This window comes from Betta splendens, chromosome 5, assembly GCF_900634795.4.
Source record: "Betta splendens chromosome 5, fBetSpl5.4, whole genome shotgun sequence".
NCBI classification, from domain to species: domain Eukaryota; kingdom Metazoa; phylum Chordata; class Actinopteri; order Anabantiformes; family Osphronemidae; genus Betta; species Betta splendens.
In genome coordinates this window covers 12,509,430-12,528,569 of record NC_040885.2, presented here as the reverse complement: position 1 = coordinate 12,528,569, position 19,140 = coordinate 12,509,430, and the positions used below count along the sequence as shown (strand labels likewise).

The 19,140-nt window shown below is 49.0% G+C and overlaps 1 protein-coding gene across 1 annotated transcript; it reads right to left on the bottom strand.

Annotated features, from left to right (window-relative positions):
- Positions 1 to 87: 87 nt before the first annotated feature.
- LOC114854996 (guanine nucleotide-binding protein G(i) subunit alpha-2) lies at positions 88 to 18,883 on the bottom strand. Its single transcript, XM_029149618.3, has 9 exons — positions 18,432 to 18,883; positions 7,477 to 7,519; positions 6,471 to 6,612; positions 5,113 to 5,273; positions 3,483 to 3,611; positions 2,249 to 2,378; positions 1,636 to 1,789; positions 1,344 to 1,537; positions 88 to 1,190 (listed from the first exon to the last, which is right to left on the bottom strand). The coding sequence occupies exons 1-8, from the start codon at positions 18,547 to 18,549 to the stop codon at positions 1,347 to 1,349; spliced, it is 1,068 nt and encodes a 355-aa protein (XP_029005451.1). The 5' UTR covers positions 18,550 to 18,883; the 3' UTR covers positions 88 to 1,190; positions 1,344 to 1,346.
- Positions 18,884 to 19,140: the final 257 nt, after the last annotated feature.

The following is a 19,140-nucleotide window of genomic DNA, read 5'->3' as shown; positions in this document are numbered from 1 at the left end:
ACCACAAAATAAAATATAACTTAATTAAATAATGAACCAACCAAGAACCTTTTCACCTGGATTTGACACATCAGTCTGTAGAATAAATTACAGTGTGACCAAACCTTTATTTACATTGAACAAGTGAATGAGTTTTACCTTAATAATAATGAACAACTATGATGCATTTGCCTCCGTGTTGTGGCATTTTGAAACATGGCTTACTGTACGTGAAGTGAAGTGGAGTAAAAATAGCCCTAATTCACACTATGATTATAGCATGTCTCTAAAGAACAGGTGTAAACAGATATCAAGGCACAAACATATGTAGAAAGACTGAATGAAACAAAGAGTACAGAACAATTCATGTAGGAACTGACGGAACCACTTAAAAATCTTGCAAATATCTTAGAAGTGACACATAACCATTTGTTTAGTTTCTTTAACGTAGTTGCTTAAGGAATGTTATTTAGTTTGTGGGGAGCACAGGCTAATCTATGGACAGTCATGCAGAACAATGCACTATAGTACAACTGTGGATATTGATTCTGTGTAAACATTGTACAAAAACGCGTTCCCTTCATCTGTGTTCATTCTCCATGCTCGTGTGTTTTCTTCTAAAAAATAAGCTCTGTGCAGTCGAAAGGTTCGTCGAGTGCCGGCGTCGGTCAACGTAAGCGTGGTGGTTTGTATAAAAAGTTGAACTGGATCCCAAGCTTCAACAGCAGAACGGAAAAATAACAGTCCAATAAAAGTCGAACTAAGTGACACGGAAGGAATTAAACAAGTGATTGTTGAACTCATCCTCGGAGGCTAATTAGCTGAAAACACGCATTCCACTGTATTTTCTATTTGTGGCGTGATGATTTACTGTTTTCATTTCATCTGCTTATTTACAATTTTCCAATCTAATTAAAAATAACGATTCTCCGGGGCCAGTGTCTCGACTGTAGGTGGTCAAACGTCTATTTACTCAGCAGGAACAGTGTGAGACCCCCCCCCCCCGATCAGGAGCAATACGAAATCTATTTATAAAACTAATAACACGTCAGACAGAGAAGGTGATGGTTGCAAATCAGTGATTATTGGCGTTGGTTCCGGCTTCCACTCTAGGAATCAAGTCTGTTATTGTTTTCATTATGAAAAGCAGTAATCATCACATGGCTGTTGCAGTCTCTCATGCAGTCTGCGTACGTCGGTCAGGCATCGTCCTGCCGGAGGAGAGACAAGGAGACAAACACAGGCGCTTGAGAGGATGCCGGATGACTGATGCATGCGATGAGTGCAACACACCCAGAGCGCAGTGTGATGGAGCTGATTGGGATCAGCAGGTGGTGAGTGACCTGGATGCATCCATGACTCACCCTTTAGAAAAGACCACAGTCTTTTAGATTGTTCTTAATGATGACATCAGTAACGGCGTCAAAGACGAACTGCACGTTCTTGGTGTCGGTGGCACACGTGAAGTGGGTGTAGATTTCCTTGGTGTCCTTCTTCTTGTTCAGGTCCTCAAACTTGGTCTGAATGTAACTGGCCGCCTCGTCAAACTTGTTGGCCCCTGGGAAGCAAAGGGCGGAGAGACGACGGAGGGGGTTTGACTGGAGGGTGACGTGTTCGTTGAGTCAGCGCCGTAGCGTGAAGGCGGCGCCTTCTTACCTGCGTACTCCGGGAAGCAGATGGTGAGAGGGCTGCGCGTGATCTTCTCCTCAAACAGGTCCTTCTTGTTGAGAAAGAGGATGATGGACGTCTCGGTGAACCACTTGTTGTTGCAGATGGAGTCAAAGAGTTTCATGCTCTCGTGCATTCGATTCTAACAGACAGGGGAGAAAATGGTCATCAGTTACAGGACGCAGATCAACGCAGCACCGGGTGCCGCCGCCAGGGGGCGCTGCTGCTCCACATTTTCAAAGCCAGGGCCAGGCATCGCAGTAGGGGGCAGATCAGAGCATCCTTTGGCACATGCTCTCCAGAGCCAATGCTTTACATTCATAAGCAGTTGAAGGAATTGGGGTCAAATGGTTGAAGTCAGTTGAAAAGCTATTAGCTAACAGGTCCTTTACTACATAATTGCACTCCACTGGTGCAAATTCCAATGAGCTAATTATACCACCTGGAGCTCGCTATGATTAAGCTGTAATAAGGAGGGATGGGCGACGCTAACCGCTGCACAGCCTGCACCGCCTCACACTCATAATGAAGCAAAGTGCAGATTTATGAAGCGAGTCAAGGAAGGCCCACAGAAGGCAGGTGTCTGTGTCTGGCTCCTCACCATCTCTTCGTCCTCAGCCAGCACCAGGTCATACGCGCTCAGAGCAACACAGAAGATGATGGCTGTGACTCCTTCAAAGCAGTGGATCCACTTCTTTCTCTCTGAGCGTTGGCCTCCCACATCAAACATCCTGCAACAGAGTTGGAGGTAAAGAAATGCATGTGTGTGTGTGTGTGTGTGTGTGTGTGTGTGTGTGTGTGTGTGTGTGTGTGTGAGGAGGAGGGAGGAGGAAGTTAGTGTTACATCCTGAGACCTATGTTAAGCTTTCATGAGGCCACTTTGAGAGCAGAAGTGGCGGATGGTGGAGAAGTGCCCATCGGATATCCGCTAAAAGGTTGCAAGGTCAGTCCGGGCTACGAGGGGCAGGCCTCAGCGCTGAGAGCTAACGGGGAAGCGGAGAAGCTGGAAGCTGTTAGAGGTGTGAGCAAAAGCCCTTCAGACGGCGGAGGTGATAATAGTCCTGCACATCCTGCACAGCTGCTGCGACACCAGCGCTCACCGAAGCCGCAATCTGTTTAAGCTGAGAAACGCCATCTCAATGCATCTTAAATCAGGCCTTTTTGGTTTTTTCCCTCCTATCGATTGCCTCTATGAATTATTCAGCTCGGACTGCGAGGGCGATGACAGAAGGTAAATATCAGAGTTTATCGGGAGGCGGGTCACACCCGAGCCGAGCCGAGCCGTGCGGCAGCTGCTGCTGTTCGTCATGCGAGTTACGCTGAACGCTCCACACACAATGCAGACAAACGCTGAGAATATCAGGCACCTCCACCTTCATACCTCCACACGCTGACCTTTATATATATGGATCCGCTTCAGTATTAGTACTGACATCAAATATTTAAGCTCTTACCTCCGCTAAGAGATTCTGTGTGTCTATACATCCATTACTATCCCACACATCAGTGCTCGAGCTCCATATTTTACGTAAGACCCGGCACTAAATAAAGCCGTAGTTTTATGGGAGCGGAGCACGGCGGGCAGGATCTAATGCATTAACTCAGCTCTCAGCGCAATCAGGATAATTAGTTTTGGTATAATTTAGCTTCTGAGCGGCTGGGAATCACATTTTCAAAGTAGGAGTGTCAGTCGGCCCTTGACACCATTAATGTTGGGAGCAAATATTTAGTTTAGCAGGTTCTGGATGATGTAGAGCAGTGAAGAGCAGCATGCGGACAGCAGGCGTGCTGTCGAAAACCATCAGTGGTCCATAGATTTATTCATAGAGGCCTACTTGAAGTGCAGCTCCTTGAAGGTGAAGTGCGTTTCCACAATGCCGGTGGTCTTGACTCGGGTCCGCAGCACGTCCTGCTGGGTGGGGATGTAGTCCGCCTTAGCTATCCTCTCCAGGTCGTTCAGGTAACTAAGACGCAGGCAAACAGAGTGATGTCAGTGCTTAGAACCCAAAAGCTGGAGACGCACACAAGAGATGCACAGTCGGTATCAGGCTCCACCCGCCGGCGCCGGTCCTCATTAATTAAAGTCCCGTTTTGACACAAACGCAGCGTGTCTGTTTGTCCATAGCGTTATATAAACACACTCTGGAGCTGGATGCTGGTTGGGGTCAAGGACCTCAGCCTCTGCGGGGCCACGGCTGCTATCGGCACGCTCGCAGGAAGCACATACTCGCTTCTTCGACCCAAAGCTGACAGCACAGGCCCCCCCCTCGCTCGCTGCAGCGGACACCAGTCGTCTGCGCGCCGTGCTTCGTCCACAGCTGCCCGCAGCCAAGGCTGATATTTACAGCGTTGTGTATATACGAATAACGTCGAGTGAACTCAACCAGGACAAATCTGACCGCAGCGTCAGTGTGAGCTGTTACCACTGGTCCCAACTGGGACTGCTCTGTGGTCTCGTGCTGATTCTGTACTGGTTCGCATCCACCCATTTCGACGCGTGCATCCTTCGTCCTCGCTCCTCTGTCTATTTTCAGACAGACTGCTGGTCAGTGTGTGTGTGTGTGTGTGTTGGGGGGGGGGTTGTGGTGCTTGACATAGCCTGCTCCACTTGCACACGCATTGCATCATCGTCCACGTCCAGCTGGGAGCCACCGTGGCCCAGCCAAGCTGCTGCTCGCGTAAACAGAAGCAGAAGCACGGAGTTTCAGCGGAGCAGAGCTTATGTGCTAATAATGCTAATAATTAATGACCCGACAACCCGACCAATCGATGCGTCTGGAAGGTTTATTAAGCAGAACAAACCTAACGAACGACGTGCTGCACATTTCCGGATGGGATGAGTTATTATGAACAGATCACACACAGCAACATTTCCGACTTCCAGTCACTAAGCAAACAGGAGGTTTAATGTCACAGCTATCATTTATTGGCAGCTCATTTAGACTGAAGTAAACACATTTGTCTAAGTCTCATTCTTTTAGCCGTGCAGGAAAACGCCGCCTGTGCTCTGCTTATCAAGTTACCGTATGAAAAGCCAAACCCGGCGAGGGAGAAATAATCAGTAAACTGAAGTTATTGGACCATTCCTCTCGCCTCTACAGCCCCCCGGAGAAGCTGGAGGCGGCCTTTCCACTGCAGCCCATATGAGGCGGGCTGGCGGCGCCGGGCGATCAGATCCATCACAGCATCTCTAATGGCAGCGATACGAAGCAGCCCACACCTGCGTGAAAGTAACAGCCACCGAGCGCATCAACAGTAGCTGCATAGTCCTTTTTGGGTTTTAGTACTGGTCGGAACATAATGTTAGACTCAGGCGTACGCAGGACTAGCGGGACAGAGCCAGCACCGGCGGAGGCGTCCTAAACAGAGGTCATCATGCACAGGGATGCAAGGGTTGCATTACAGGGCATAAAACCTACTCCTCAGCGGGCTCACGTTACAAGACCCACCCAAACCCGCACTCACTATGCTGCAGAGTCGTTGAGCTGGTACTCTCGCGACCTGGCGAAGCAGCTCTGTATGCCGCCGTCGCCCCACAGCCGCCGGATCACGTTGGCCAGGTCGTCGGGAAGAATGCCCTGCTCCTCAGCGGCCGCAGCCAGAGCGAAGAGCTGCTGCGCGTCGTCCTGTGGGCGACGGCACAGGCACAGGAGGAGATATTTGCACATGGATTTTAATTGTATTAATACAAATGTGTGTGTGTGTGTGTGTGTGTGTGTGTGTGTGTGTGTGTGTGTGTGTGTGTGTGTGTGTGTGTGTGTGTGTGTGTTGGTGCATCGCATGCGTGGGAGCGTCTGCGAGAGTCTCATCACGTACACGGCGAGGACGAGGACAGAAGAGCATCCATCCATCCAACGACCTCGGCCCCTGTATTACAGCTTCACACCAGCTCAGTCACTGTTAGAGCTCAGCGACAGCTTGCTCTTGTATCTGATAGGTGTTCACCGGGTGCAGCAGCCTGGCAGCTGCTTTGTGTTTCTACACGGCACTTTGTGAGCGTGTCATAACCGCGGCTGGCTGATTAATTATATTTAATTAAAATGTTTTAATTAGGTCAATACACATCAAATCTCCATAAAATAACAATCCAATTAGACATTCGTAATCCAACCCAAAGTCAAATTGAACAGTCTAAAAAAAGTATATATAAATGAATATGTAGACAGTTTATATATATTATATGAGACAGTTCATTCCTCCCACTTTTATTCTTGAAATATTCATTGGCTTTCCCAGGAAACACCGCCTCAACGTATGGATAAATGATGAGCGTGTGCCGTGTTGCATCTGCAGAGCTATGACTTAGCAGCATAACAGTCTCCACAGAAGGACTTAGCAAACAGACCGGGGGCGCGATGGAAGGACAGCTAGAAGTGAACATATGACAAAATGATCATTTGAACAAACGGGGCCGTTCCCTTCACCTTTTACAGGCGGAATCGCTGAACGCTGGGCTGTTCGCAGAGCACGCACACGCGCTCCTCTCTAAATGCCTCCCGCCGGTGCGTCTGAGCCCCACACCATCTGCCCGTCTGCGCGCCGCTGCTGGTATTTGTCACACTTCCAGCTCCGTGCTCGTCTGCTACAACGATCAGAGCAAAGACGGAGGGCGCGCGCAACAAAAGGCGCGGATCCCTCCCGTTTGACGATGACTCAGCGGCGCGATGATGGTTGACGCGAAAACGAGCCCGCGTTCGTTTGAAGCGTTGACGCAGCTTCAAAGCGGCTCTTTTTAATGAGTCAGTCGCTGTCTTTGCATGTCTGCGTTCATGCATCCGATGTGTGCAGACGTGTGCTTTGACAGGTGTTCTGCTGTGTCTTACCACTCGCGCGGGGCTGCTGTAGTCTACCCTGAGGTTGGCCATGGCCTTGACGATGGCCATGATGGACTGGATGGTGTTGCTGTAAACCACGGCGCGGTACTGCTTGCACTCGTCTTCTGAGTAGCCGTCTTCATGGATGATTCTGGAAACACCACGAACGCGCGACGTTTATTACGGTCCAGCAAACTGGGCTGCACTGCACCATCCACCACCCTGGTGCCAGTCACTAATCAATGCTGGGCATTTTGAACACTGGTGGTGTTTTCAAGCTCATGCGTGCGTCCAGAGATCATCTACTGTAGATTTCATCACGCTGCAGGGAGCGAACGTCCCATCAGCTTAAAGTCAAAGAGCCTGTGTGGATTTATAGGACAATAAACAGCAGTGATTCAAACAGCACGCGCTACAAAGGCGTTTATGCTCCATCTAGACGCGTTGATGGAACAATACATAACACTGTGGGTCAGTGTCGTGAGGCTGATTTATCTCCGTCCCCGTACGTGTTAATAAAGTGGCTTCAAGAAGCCACGAGCTCATGAAAAATGGATCTCGCTGCCTGTTCGGCCCTGAGGAATGTGAATAATTAAGCCGTTTAAGGGTCCTGAGTGAGCGTGGAAGTGGAAGTAACTTCCGATTGAATAATAGCAAGTCAAGCACGACCACATCAACAGGGACAGTCATCAGGCGTAGGCGTCGTCCTTACTGTTGACCTGTCAGCCGTCAGGAAGGTGGGAACTGCAGCCTATTCACGTAAATGACGCAGACAAACACTTCTTACTAGAATATAATCCAGCACGACTGTGACTTTGATGAGTAACCGTTCAAATACGGAGGAATTCTAACCTTGTACCAGCAGAATCTGTGGCTCCAGTGGCGACACTGAGTGGACGTTAATGACTCACCAAAAGCTACCGAAGCTCCAGAGTGATGGAAGCTCCTGGGTCTAAACAGAAGCGACCCAGATTAAACGCATAAGAAGGAAGAAGGCAATGGTTGTGTCACTTACTTCATCTGCTTCACAATGGTGCTCTTTCCAGATTCTCCAGCACCTGTTGGAACATTAAAGGAGTGGTGTTACATGTTGAACCTGACATTTTGGTCAACAATACAATAAAATAAAAATGGTTTTATTTAAATGCAATTTGTAATTGTTGTTAATTGTTGTTAAACCATCACTGTGAACTGAAGTGAAAAGACAAAGACCCATAAAGGGGAAAATCTGTGGGTTCATTGAAAAGCAGTGGCGCCATCTTCTCACCCAGCTTCCGCCTCAGCGTCACCATCGTTCTCGTTCGGAGGTTGGATCCCAAGTTTCCAACTTGAATGAAGCGTCAACTAGAAACGTTTTAATCGTGCTCGAGGGGGAACTGCTGCCTCTGTTAAATCTCTTCCTCCATTTGTACACCTGAATATTTGAGATAAACATTTTGCACTTAAAACAGATTTACGCCCGTGTGTACGGCTCTTGTGTTAAAGGAGAGAAAGCGGTTGGTGGCAAATGGAATATCGGTCTCTGTGGACGAGCTCACGCATGAAGGTCACCTTCCTGACTCCCTAATAAAACTCGCCCATTAATATTTCAAGCCCAGAGGGAACGGAACACTTGTGGACAGCAGTCAAAAAAAGAGCCGTCATGCTCAAGATGTTTTAGGAGGAGTGGGCAGTGGGAAGTCTTCTTTAAGGGAAAACCTTTCTATCCTCTTCTATTTACAGGATCTTATCGCAGGAAGTAGAAGGCCACTACTTGGAAGCTTTGGTTTTTGTGATTGTACAGTATGTCCTGAGGTTTGTGGATCATTGGAAGATAAGATCAGTTTTTCGAATTTAAAGCTTAAGGGTAGTTTAGCATAAAGACCTTCTTGTTCCTATGCTAAGCTAAGTGGCTAACACACTCGCCACAGGGATTAACCTCATCTACTTACTCAGGTATGAGTGATGTGTGAGCCGATAATAAAAGCTGCTATGGATAAAAACGACGCCCCTCATTGTTGTCGGTTCCTGAACAGATGGTTGCAGGAACAACTGAGACTATTCCTAATAAATTTCAGAACATTAATTACGTTGATGGGAAACCGCTAAACTTCAGCCACATCATTAATCCAGGTACAAACATTGCTGACAAAACAATCATCGGGGGACAAAGACCTGCTACACAAGATTAATCATTTGTCACTGATTTGAGTATTATCCCAGTATCTGCAGATAAAACCCCATTAGAGATCAGGGCCCAGGGCCCAGGGCCCAAATCTGTATTATAGCTTATCACTTCAGACACAACAGCTAATATCAGCAGCTACAAACATTACAAAGGCTTAATGGTAGAAATATGTGCTCGTGCTTCTGTAAAATAACCTGCAGTATGTTCTTATGGATCAGATCCAAGGCACATGAAGCCCTGCGCTCGAGTAATGAGGACCGATGAGTATTACAAAGACGCCTCTGTCCCCTCGGCTGGCAAAGAGGACAAGCTCTTTCTTTTTAGTGTCGTTACAACAGAATCGCTTTCTGGCAGCGCCGAGACGACGCCACCCCCTCTTTCTGGATCTTCAACCCCAACTATTCATAGCTGCTCCCTGGTTGGTTTTCAGAGCATGCCAAAAAAAAGACACAACAAAGATAATAGCATGATTTGTAGCACGAGGATCACAAGTGGCCAGAAAACACAACTGCCTCTCTCTCTCTCTCTCTCTCTCTCTCTCCCTCTCTCTCGCATCCAACTATCTCGCAGGCCTCCTCACTTCAGCTTGAGCGCCAGCTTGGATGGAGTCTCAGTAGCACAAAGTATCCATTCATGGGCCGATGAGGAATCCTGATCTCGGCAAACGCGATCTCTCAGCAGATGGTGTCAATCAGCCGACGACTACAGTAGCTGCATCCTGGCACCTCCACCCGCGGGAGCAGAGAACCAGTTTGTGTTCATGCAGTAGTGACTGGTATGACCGCGGTCAGACAGGAGGCCTCTCTGTGTGACACCTGACCTGCTGATGTCTACGTGTGACCCACATGCGTTAATTATGAGCTTCACGCTAACATAAAGCCTGTTAAATGGCCGAGAATAGCCCCGTACAACAGGGAGGAGGTCCAGGCTGCGCTGGTGGAGCTCACGCGGCCCAGATTTCCTGTGGACCGGCTGATGCAGGAGCACGGAGCACGGCCTCATTGAGCCGAGACAACCTGGCGTTTATTAGCAGCAGCCGAGAAATAAAAGCAATACGTAGAGAGGGGAAACAGAATGAGGCCGAGGGCGCTTCAGAAGAGAAAGCGCTGCAATTAAAAGGCCGTTAGGAAGAGGACAGATAGGAGGCGCTGGGGATGGAGGAGTACTGACGTAGCTCGATGAACATCCAGAAGGTTTCGCTGCCATTTTACTGACGAGAAGCCAGAGTTCAGCAACTGCCAGCGCAACGAGAAGCGCGATCAGCAACAGAGCTTTAATATAGAGGCTGCGGCGCACATGCTGCAGCGAGGAGCCCTGACGCTGCAGAGCCTCCGCTCATTCAGCCAGCAATAAGCAGCCAATCACTCCTTTTTGTTTTTCCCCCACTTCCCCGCCAGCAAATTGGCGCTTTGCTAAATTACACGCGGCAGCGAACATCACAGGATCCTATGGAGAAGTCCAAAAGCTTCCCTTCAGACCGCTGCCACCAGGTCCCAGTAAGGTTCTGATTATGGCAGTGAAAACCAAGATTAGCGCATTGGGTCTTAAAGCTGTTCCTCCTTCACGCTCGGATTTCCTGCGTGGACGCCACGGTTCTGGCTGCAGGCGAGTCGCGCTCCGCTTCCTGTGGAACCAAGCGCTTGTTTGAGCATTATTCATACACGGCGGCGACGTAAAGTTCCGGATTAGCATCGGTGGGAGCACGCACCAGTTAACAGGAAACACAGAGAGCCTGTAAGGGCCGAAGGGACCCGTGATGTAATTATACATCATGCATCAAACATGAGCGAACGATGTGATTATGAGCGGGTCGGACTCTTTCTCCTTGGCACCGTGCATCCAGCTAATCATTGTTGCCCGCGTTGCTGTGCCCCCCCCGGCGGCACTGAGGCGGCCGTCTGGGCCACGACTGTTCTTCCTCCGCAGATTCTGCATGTTTACATAAGGTTTCACAATGATGCGGCTGCTATTTAAAGCTGTGTCACAGCCCACCGGGGAACAGGATGACACGAGCTGATGTGACATTTTCTCTAAACACATTTGCATTATTCCTGAACATATTGTACATTAAGGGATCGACTCACTGAGTGTGTGTTAGACCGAGCTTCAGAATCTAGACGGGATCTGATCACTCAATCCCACTCAGATTTAACAGTTACCATTTTTTATTTAGCAGCGAAGTGTTCACCTTCACCTTACAGTGGTCAAAGTAACAATCCCAGACACACTGGTTCGTATGTAAATGGATCCAAGTTATCAGTATTTGTGTGTAGACAGAGTAATTATTTATAAGGGCCACTGTCCTCTGCCAGGACACTATTATTAACAACCGTGCATGTTTTCACCCAGCCTGAAACCGAGCCTCCCTCTCCCTCGTCCATTTATTGACCTGCAGATTGCAGCCTTTGAATTATTTCCTGCAGGCACTCAGGCTCCTCAGACGCCAGGGAACAAAGGCCGGCATTCGTTTGCAGTATCGCCACACGCCGGCTCTACCAGCCTGGACCCCACCAGCACCAGACCTGGACCCCGCCAGCACCAGCACCAGCACAGCCCTTTTTCACAAGTGCGGTGGAAGAATTTGCCGTGCTCGGATACAATACAGTACGTTATCGCCTGGAGTGAGAAAGTAGGTCATCAGCGTCACAGGGAGCTTCACTGCTCGGCTCTGCAGAACGGATGCCTCCTGCACTCACTGTGTAGCCACTGGTTAAACACTTGTAATGATTTATTCAGCCTGGATACTTCATATATGGCAGTTCATGATGTCTGCTACCGAAGCCTGGTAGTGCTCCCTAAAAAACAGGATCCGTGCAGCACATCATTATGTGTGAAGCGTTATGTGTGAGACAGCGAGGACACAGTTAATAACAGTGGCAAACACCTTTTATGATGCTGTTGCCTACATTTCACCCCTGCAGCTCCAGCTCGTACCGATGAAGGCGATGCGAATGAAGGAGACGCTTTGCAAAGACTTTAAAGACGCCGCCAAGCACCGGAGGACTTATTGAATCAGGATTCTAGGATAACGTGGTCATCACTGTATTTCAAGGATTTGTGGACATTCTTAAAAAAAAAAAAAGAAAGAAGAAAACATGAACTATAGGATTTGATGTCATTTTGTGTGGAAATGCTTGTTCACGTATCAGACATCACAGCTGGTGCCACACACCTAATTACTGGCATATGGACATTAACTTTTATAGCGATGCGCCCATGCTTTGTTTTTCAGGGGGATTTCGCAGCTTCGGCTGTGGCAAATAAATGAACCTGAGGCCGGAGAACACGAGGCCTTTTAGCTGTGATTCAGAAGAGCAGCGGAGCTTTAGTCTCTCTGTACGGTGGGAGAGCATGCGCCCGTCCGTCAGCCGCCATCGGGAGCCTGCTGTACATTAGAGCGGCCGTATATTGAGTGTTGGCCCGACGGCTTGCAGTCGGAGGGGGGTTCACAGAGACACTCGCCGACCACGTCGACGCGCTGGCGCTCAAAGGTCAGCGCTGGCAGAGCTGGTGGAGGAAATGTGCCTGCGCTAGGTCAGTTGCCATGGTTACCGCACTGCATTGCCTCACCAAAACTAAATTACAGAGATCAACACATTTACACGTTTGCGTGGGTTGACAGTGGGAAAAAAATCAGACACAATACTCTTAAAGCAAAGACTCATTGAGCGGCTGCATTAGTGACCAACGACAGTGGGACTAAAAATAGGGAGTTAGAGACGTTTAGGGCTGCAAGGGGCAGCGCGGCATTGTGGGATTGCTGAGAGAAGAGGCCCACATTAAAACACGCTCGGTGCACGTCGGACGCGTAAACATGAACAATAAACAATCATCATCTGGCAAAACGGGATGCATTTGGACGCCCACGTTTTTGTGGTGAGAGCGGCGGTGAAGTCGAGTAATCGTATTCAAATCGCATGCAGCCGGGCGTCTCCGCCGAACTCTCGCTGTCAATTTATTTCCGAGAGGATTCAACAGATTTCCTTCTCCCACAAACCAAGAGCATTTAAAAATATGTCTCGCCAGCTATTATGAGCTATTAGTGTATTTGGATCCGACTGGGCGCCAACAAGCGTGAACCCTGATTGTTGCTGTTCTCTCACCTTCTGTTAAGACGGCGGCTTTAAAGCCACAGTCGATGAGCCACATTTAAAAATCGCTTTAGCTCCTCGTTCATTCTTTTTTTTTTATCTGTATCTGTCCAGGAAACCTCTCCAGCAGTCTTTGCTGTCACCTCTTCCCCAGGTTCAGATTCCTCCTTGTTGAGTGCACAGTTAACATTTAATGGCCGGCGTAGGTGTCACCATGACTGATATTGTATAGAATTACCTGCAAGTTAAGTACATGTCAGCACAGCATTAAAATCAAAGAGGAAGCGTTTTGCTAAGAATTCATATTATTCAATATTCATTCCAAGAGTCTTTGCAGCATCAATATTACAAGACTTAAGTGAATGGAAACCAACAAACCTGCTCTTCCTTTTCCTCCTCATCACTTCTGATTGCAAACTGTCCTGATAATCATTAATATAAAGCAGACTGGATGACACCAGTGCCAGTTTATCTTGTAGCCACACAGCACTGCTCCAGGATCAGTACTTGGTGGCTAGAGAAAGTTCTAAAAGCTCCGAACAGACTTTAATCTTAGATATACTTAAAGAACTTAATGACGCCCCGAGGCTGCACGAAATTCAGGTCACGGTCAGGTGGCGCTTCCTGATTCTTATCTTCATAATCCTAAAAAGAGAGCAACATGTTCGCCAGCTAATCAGACACAGGAGGATTATTCTTCTCTCAGCCATAATATTCAAGGTATAATCACGTAAAAAACTCAGTGTTGCCGTTTCAGACTTTCAGATGTATATTTGGTTACTGTACATAAGCAAGTACCTGTAAATGTCCTTTAGTTCAGTGTTTGTGGTTAATGGGTTTCTCTGTCCTCTGTGGAGCTGTGTCTGTGTTTTGCATCAGTGGTGGAGTCAGTTCTGTCTAGTTGAGCTCAGCTTCGGTTCCAGGTTACTTCGGTTCCTACTTGTTTTGTATTTTCATTACACCTGCATGTCCTCATTCTCCCCACTTGGTCCCAGACCCTTGTGACATGCGAAGGAGTTACCTCAGTTAACCTGTGATCACTGGTGCCCGCTGTTGGTGCACAATGGAGTGAATTAAATGTATTAAGTCGATCATTCAGTATGAATATAACCATGGCAACGAGGCAGGGAGGCGAGCCTGCTTCATCCCTGTGAAGCAGCATCACTGAGAAATCAGTGTTTTTACTCCATTCACCAAATATTACCAACACTCATAACAGCCACAATGTCACTTTTCCCATTCTAATATTAAACACAGTCAAAGGAATCAGGCTTCCCCAGCGGCCGACGCACTCGCTGGGCGATATGATCGTATACCTGCACACTGCAGTTGAAGAGACTGCAGCGAGATGACATAATTAAAAAAGTCCGACCGTAGATGCTAAAACAACAACACGGATAATTACTGCTTCATCAGCATCAGCTCATCATCGAGTCTGCTTTCATTAAACATCTCATCAGCGGACGTCTGTGTTTTATGCCTCATATCCTGAATCACTTAAGTCCTCTTCTATTTTGCTTTTCTCCCTCCGACAAGTGTAAAGACTGCACAGTCTACTCATCTGAAGAATACAGACTTAACATGCGCTCATCTGTCACTGTGTCCGTGTGAGAGGGCACCGCCATAAAAAACAGACTCATGTTCAGCGTTAGGACGACAGGCAGCAGTAAATACAGGCCGCGCTGGTGGAGAGGCCCCGAAATCAAACGTGATTACGCTGACATTTGCTTTGGCCTATTGCCCTTTAAAGTGTTTCGACATCTTTTCCAACAGCAATTACTTACTTACAGCGGAGAAGTCAACCGTGAATCATCTCAATCTGAATCATCTTAAAAATGACAGAGAGCACCCTCATCACGTACTGTATGAAGGCCATCTGTCCCTCATCCTTTACGCTGCCTTTCCAGACACATCTCATGGTTGCTGCATCATCTCCGTATCAGTGACAGATGGATTCCTCTCGCGCAGCGCCTCGGTACATTAAGACGTATGTCGTGAGGAACACGGGCAGACTCCTAAAGGACGGCTGCTGTGTAAAGCCCAGCTCGTCACACAGCTGGCTGCGAAAACCTGTCTGAAGATCCAATTAGAGCCTTTGTCCTTGTAAGGCTTTGCCCTTTTACTCAGGGCCCTGTGCTCATGTGGAAGGATGAGTAAGGAAAGAGGAAAACGAAGCTTCCTAAATTATGAATGAGTCAGAAAATGGAAATGTGATAAGAAAATGAAAGATGTGAAAGGAGCCAGTTTGTCATCTGCGCAAAACAGAGGATGGGATCTGATAATGGACTCCAGAGCAGAATCTTATTTTGCACATCATTGTCAGACGTGATAAATATGTCGGTTAATGCATCCTGGAGAATTTCCACTTTAACTTCACAGGCTGCAGGAAAGTGGGTGGCGCCTGTAGGTACTAAAGTTAGCAGATTCTGTAGGTTTCCTGCTGCTGCAGAAAACAACATGCTGCAACACCGTAGAGGGAGAAACAGCAGCCCGCGAGCATCACCCACCCGTCAATCACATCACATCACACAATAAAGTGGAGAGAGCAGTCGCCAACACAGAACCTGCCCCACAGTCTGTCTGTGTCTGTATTATTAAGAGAATTCAATAATTCATGTGAACGCCAGTGGTTTTCACGTTAATGCAGTCTAATGTACCGGAGCACGCGCTTTCAACAACACAACTACATCCGACAGCGATGCACACATCACATGGACTGATGCACCGCGGTTATGCAACTTCTTCTTCTATGGTTCCCGTCATTGCGGAGTCATTTTCTTTGGTCTGTGTCAAGTTGTGTGGAACCAACAAATGGAATCTGTGGAATCAATTAATGTCTAATAAACAGTATCATTCTCTCTTATCAGTATCATTCAGAACCACACTTTACGCACTACTGCATATCATAAACATCACCTGCCCCACACACACACACACACACACAGCTCTGTCGCCCTGTAGCTCTGCTCAGCATTGTTTGCATTTTTGCTAGGTCAGCATATAAATACACGTGCACTTAGTGGTGTTCACCGTAGACGTGACTAACAGCCCATAAACCTATCATTTGAGCTCGTGGGCAGTTGTGAAGTTGTCATCTGTGGACGGACGTCGCACCCTGAGCCGTCTCTTGTGTCGTGAGCAGTGAGTCACGTCTGCTCTGACGCACACTTATTATCAGCATCTGCTCAGGGTGGGAACCAGAGATAACGCTGGCGGACGAGGGATTAAAGAACCAAGTCACAAATATGCAGATCTCTCAGAACCCAAAGTATGTTCACACTGTAGATTTTTTACCTAAACTCAGAGTGCACCACTCTGAGTTTAGGTAAACTGCTGGTGAAAGTCCAATCGGACTCAGTTAAACTCAGGAGCGGAACCAAGGTTGAGCTTCCTGAGGCCGTTAAAATGCCACATGTGGGGGGCATCATTCATACAGCAGGTACAGAGACAAGCACAGGTGAGAGCGCCTACGACGCTGCATCACAGACTCATGCATCATGGGCTTTGTTCCGGGTCTCTGGCCCTGAACACCAGGAGGTCTGCAGTATGGTGCAACACGGTGCAATCAGCGAGAAAGGAGAGTTTCCCATGAGCTGATGATGTCAAGTCGTCCCACAGCCTTGTGCCCATATTAACAGTCAGAGGACGTCTGGGAGGGGTTTTCAGCTCCCCCTTTGGTTCCTACTGACCTCTACCCACTAATAATATGCTTTATTGCCCCTCTGATTCTACAACAAACAGAGGAGGAGGCTCTTCTGTCGTGAAGCCTTCACTTCAAACACACCACCGGCGGCTGGAAGCTGCAGAGCCGCTAACGACCCCCACGCTCCGCTACCTGCCGTCACGCGACCCATCGCCTCCACCCAGCGCTAAGTCCGCATCTCCACAGACAGGAACAGGGTGAACGCGGCCGCGACGCGGCGCCGGAGCCTCGAAGTGAAAAGTCAACAAGCGGCCGCCTCCTGCGCGTCTGTGTGTGTCATCAACACTCCTCAGATCCAGCCTCGAGACGCTGTCACAGCGCGGCTAATTAGTTTGTGTCCTGAGGGTTTCAGACACTGGAATAATACGACGACGGGGAGCGAAGTGTGTCGTGACAGGGCCGATAAAGCGACTACGCTCGACTGTTTATTCTGGTGTGTTTAAAATGTGAAACTGGGGCCTTGTGGTTGTGACAACTTGCCTGGTCGTTGTCACAGCAGGAAGCCAAGAAATGGACCAGCAGCCTGAGACCAAATCTGTTACATAATCCTCCAGGACGTGTGAAATATGCATGTCCCTGAACGCATCACGCATGTTCAGTTCGTTCGCTCGCTTTGTTTTTGTGACTTCACTGGACCTGAAAACGCCGCCTTTGTCACAGATTTCATGTTTTGTCAGACAATTACTACCTAAGAGAGCGTATGAACGTATAATCACATGCATAGCTTTAAAATGATCATTAAAGGAAGAAAAACAATAAGGAAACATTTATAATCTGTGTTTTCTCTTTTTTTGGGACTCTGGGATTTCGAGTCCGCTGTCACCTTGCTTCGTGACCACAACTCGACTGCACTGGGACAACGCACGCAGTTCAAAGACGCACAAGTGCAAGTGTGTGACGTGGAGCAGAAACGGTGCTGCAACCCATAAATACACAGGAAGGACGACTGTAGAAGTTTGTGATTAAGAGGCTCGATTGACACTGTGTTATTACTCACCAACCCAGACACCAACCACAACACACACACACACACACACACACACACACACACACACACACACAAACCTCTATGTCTGTAAAGACGCTCCTCGATGCACTAAAATGTTGTAAGATTGTGCAAAATGTCCTTACTTCCCCCTCAGTATCTACAGTGGCAATTACACACACACACACACACACACACACACACACACACACACACACACACACACACACACACACACACACACACACACACACACACACACACACACACACACACACACACACACACATTCCTTGAGGCTCACAGTGTGTTGTCAGCTGTCAGTTGTGTGCACATATAAATGATAAGACGCAGAGACAAACCAAGAGCAGAATGATGGCAAACAAAAACAGCTGAACTGGGCAAGAGGGGAAGTGAGTAAGCAGTGTGTGTGTGTGTGTGTGTGTGTGTGTGTGTGTGTGTGTGTGTGTGTGTGAATGCAAGAGATGTTTGTCTGTCTTTGGAATAAATGGCATAAAACAGCTTTTCTCCCCACTGTTGCCAGAAGACAAACATGAATCGCGTCGCCGTGACAGGCGGAAGTGTGTTTGTGAGCGCGGAGCTGAAGTGAGTCCCGCTCCTGCGCGTGGATCCTTGGATTTAGTGAATTAGGCTTTCTGGGCAGAACGCCAGCTGTTCTGCCCAGAACAGAGCGGAGGGAAGCAGCGGCACATGTTGACATGATGACATCGGAGTTATCTCTAAGACACTCGCGTCGGCTAATTAACAAGACGCGCAGCGGGAGGCCGTGTGTTGGAAATGGCCCCTTCACGTGCTGCAGGTGATGGGATGTTCGCAGGCCCGTCTTGCACGCGTGGGCGACTGCGTGGGGTTTCGATGCCCATTCACTGCCTCTGTGCTAGTTTGGTACTTCACGCATGCCAACTTTGTTGTTGTGCCGCGCTCTAAACCATATGCTGACACGTCTTATTTCCGGGCAGCTCCGCATACGCTGCTTTACATTGGCCGCTGCACCTCCACCTACCTAGCAGCAGCAGCTTCACTTCCCTGGCCGCCTTCTCGCCGTCCTCTCGCAGGTTCTTGTCAATCATCTTTGACCTCTCCGCCGCAGCCTTATCCTCGGCGCTCACCGTGCAGCCCATGGCTCCGAACGCTGGGGCGCAAAGAAAAGAGGCGTCAATGCTGATGGACTCGGCTGGTGCCGGGGAACGAACGACGGAGCGGCTCCTGCTTCCAGCGCTGCTCGGCGGTGAGAAAGTCGGTCCCGCGTAAACAGGCTCGTCGGCGTCTCCAGTGAGCTCGAATATCGGTCCAGAGAGCTGTCGCTTCCACCTAATGCCGGGCTGTCAGCGGCGGCCCATGTCGAGCAGCGCTCAGTCCCGCATCCATTCACAGGCGGAGACGCCTCCCGCTTCCACGGATCCGCTGCACGTCCCCCTCGCTCGCGCGGCTTCTGCGGGCTTTCAGGGCGCTGAACCCCCCCCCCCCCCCCCTCGGATAGGCTGGCCCGCAATTGGCGCGAGCCCATCAATCGCGCTGACGTCACGCGCCGGACGACTTGTCGCGGTAGCCCAATTAAAGCAGGTGAGCTATGCGCGCGGGAGCGTGCGCGCGGGCAATTACGGGGGGGGGGGGGGGGGGGGGCGGCGAGGCGTGATTGGAGAAGCGCGCCGCGCAGACCGCAGTGGGCGCTGCGCCAGCGTCATTCCTCCGCATTTCTCATGGAGGCAGAC